This window comes from Nanorana parkeri, unplaced genomic scaffold (assembly GCF_000935625.1).
Source record: "Nanorana parkeri isolate BGI_ZX_2015 unplaced genomic scaffold, ASM93562v1 scaffold1592, whole genome shotgun sequence".
Lineage (NCBI taxonomy): Eukaryota > Metazoa > Chordata > Amphibia > Anura > Dicroglossidae > Nanorana > Nanorana parkeri.
Window position 1 is genome coordinate 112,074 of NW_017307860.1, and position 3,202 is coordinate 115,275.

The following is a 3,202-nucleotide window of genomic DNA, read 5'->3' on the forward strand; positions in this document are numbered from 1 at the left end:
GGGGGGGGGGCAGAGGACTGGGAGGAGGAGGAGGTTAGTGTGATGGGCCCTGGGGAGCACCACCAACTTTTTTATAGCTTTTGGGGCTCCCTAATTGTTCACCTCTGTGGTATAGTAATCTAATCTTTCTCCCTAGTTATTTCAGTAAGCCCGGATCGCACAGCTCCTGCTGTATTTCCATTGCCCCCACCAGCACCGGTGCTGCACGTATGATAGACACTGGCACAGTTGTGTCTCCACCCCAATCTACATTTTGTCAAAACATAGCACCGGAGTCTGTCCTCGCAGCGCTGGTGTCATTGGGTGACTGAAGTTCAATGATTGCCATGAAAACATTTAGTTTCACCTCCCCCATACTTGTCCTGCTCTGATCTCCCCCCATTACCAAGGTGTTTTACACATAACCTACTGGAAGGTGTTTATTTTTCTTATTATTCTCCACCATTATTTATAACCTCTGGAGCAGAGGTAGCCAAACTCCGGCCCTCCAGCTGTGGGTGAAACTACAAATCTCATGATGCATCTCTCTCCGGGAGTCGTGGCTGTGAGAATCTTGCAATGCTTCATGGGATTTGCAGTTCCACACACAGCTGGAGGGCCGGAGCTTGGCTACCCCTGATCTAGAGCCTGTAGTGGGTGGAAATCCCGGGAGGTCGGCGGTGTCTGGGGTTCTGTGACCGCCACACGTGGCGCTATTTATGTATTACAGGTATTTATACAGCGCCGACAGTTTACGCAGTGCTTTTACATACAGCACAGTCACATCAGACCCCGCCCCCAAGGAGCTTACAATCTAAGGTCTCTTATCTCACATGCATACAGGGCTGGTGAACCTTCCAGCGTGTCATTGGAGCGGCATTAACAATCATTCCAGAGACCTTAGATGATAATTTTCCTGTTTGCTGGATCTTCAGTTCAACCTCTTGACCATGTCTGAATGCTTTGCATATTGAGTTGCAACCAGATAATTCACTCTTTGTATTAAAGGAGAACTAGGAGGGGGGGGGTGCTTTTCACTCACCTCATAGTTCTAGCCGACCTGCGACAATGAGACTGTCACACGTCGGCTCAGTAGATCTGGAGGTGAGCGAACACATACCGGCGTTCGCTCACTTCTCGATCCTGTCACGGCTCTCTTCCGTGACAGGGGAGGGGCTGGATTCCCCCCGCTCCGATCCGCCAGCGCTGACTGGCGGAGGGGAGGGGGGCGGGTACAGCTGGCTCTGCCTCTAGATAGGCGGAGCCAGCTGTCCCTCACGCAGCTGGGCGGATCCTGGCATAATTGTCGGTATCCGCTTCAGCTGCGGCGTCTCAGTATATTGCGATCTGTAGCTCCCTATATACTGAGCCTACGGTGACGGGAGGACGCTAGTTTGCGTCCTCCCGTTACCCTAAGGAGAACTATGGGGAAAAGCCCTGAGCCCATAGTTCTCCTTTAACAAGCTGTACCCAATAAAGTGGCCATTGGGTGTCTTATTATATGTTCTCTCTTTGCTTCTAGTGGATGTGGAGGCGCTACAGCAAGTGATGGTGGATATATTTAGTCATTGTAATGCGGAGGCGGAGCAGCCTGATTATAGACCGTCTGTCGGTGACGCTTGCTGTGCCAAATTTACAGGTCAGTAAAATTAAACCAGTTCTGCAACATTTGAAAACCGACCACCATTCCCCTTTCCTCCTCCCTTTCCCTGGATAATGTGCAGACTCTTATTTCTTTTTGTGCCTCTTTAAAGTTCCATTAAAATTTAGATTATAGGTTGCCGTCACATCACCACCCTAGCTGCACTGAGAATCCTGCTCCGCTCATGCTGCGGGTGGACATCGGCACACACCACTCGAGTGATGTGTGCCACTCAGGGACTGCATGCCCCTGTGGGCATTGCGCCTCCATTCTGATGCGGGTGTATGACAGTCTAAAGTATGGACGGAGAAAGAGGCAGGTTATTTGCACCCACTAGCAGAGACAATACCGCCGCTGGACAGCCATTAGAAAATGTCCCTGTCACACAGGCATTCGTAGTGCCCATGCTGACCTGCGTCCACCTCCAAAACCACCTACAATGGGCGCGAAGCATCAGAACTGGACCACGGAGCGATGGAAGAAGGTGGCCGGTTCTGATGAATCATGTGGATGGCTGGGTGTGTGTGTCACTTACCTGGGGAAGAGATGTCACCGGGATGCACGGGGGGAAGAAGACAAGCCGGCGGGGGCCGTGTGATGCTTTGGGCAATGTTCTGCTGGGAAACCTCGGGTCCTCCATTCATGTGGATGTCACTCTGACACGTACCACCGACCTAAACATTGTCACTGACCAAGTCCCCCACATTCATGGACACGGTATTCCCTGATGGCAGTGGCCTCTCTCAGCAGGATAATGATCCCGGCCACACTGCACACATGGGGTATAGAATGGTTTGAGGAACAACAACGAGTTTGAGGTGATGACCTCCAAATTCTCCAGATCTCAGTCCAACCGATCATCTGTGGGATGTGCTAGAGAAACAGGTCGGATCCATGGAGGCCGATCACCTCACAAGGATCTGCTACTGACGGCTTGGTGCCAGATACCACAGCACACCTTCAAAGGTCTATGGGGTGCATGCCTGGATGGGTCAGGAAAAGGGGGACCTGCTCAGTATTAGGCAGGTAATCATAATGTTCTGGCTCATTGGTGTACATCATCAGTATGATGACCGAACATTCTATACAGGGCATTGTATCCCAAAGCTATTAGCAGACTAGACTTCCCAAAATTCGTTCCTCTCTGGACCCTCATGATGGGCGTGGACCATGCCAGGGTTGGTCCAAGATGGGATTCAGAGATGCGAGTTCGGCTTGTATCCACCTTTTGTAGATTCCATCCCACCAGCCCGCAGAGCTATCGGTGAAACTCATGTTTTACTCCGGGTGACGTGACTTCATGGGTCCTCCTCTTCCTCTGGCTTTGGAGGGATTTCCTCTTGCTCCATGTTGTGTCTGCAGGACTGGACCTGAAGGGAAATTTCCAGATAGAGAAGAGAGGAGTTTAAAAACTTCCCAACTCTGTTCAAATACCCCAAAAACTTTTTTGGATTTAGATCTAATTTAGCTTTCTTTCTACATTTTGGGGACCATTCCAACTTTATTATCAATGAATCTGAGATTGAAGCACAACACCGGAAATTAGAGTGCAGCCGAAACCCAAACTTTTTTTTTGGGGGG

The 3,202-nt window shown here is 50.5% G+C and overlaps 1 protein-coding gene across 1 annotated transcript in view; it reads left to right on the forward strand.

Annotated features, from left to right (window-relative positions):
* Positions 1-3,202, forward strand: part of TDRD1 (tudor domain containing 1) — a 54,628-nt gene that overhangs the window by 43,761 nt on the left and 7,665 nt on the right. The window contains exon 19 of the mRNA XM_018570757.1: positions 1,502-1,618. Within this exon, the coding sequence (XP_018426259.1) occupies positions 1,502-1,618 (117 nt within the window). The remainder of the gene's footprint in view (positions 1-1,501; positions 1,619-3,202) is intronic.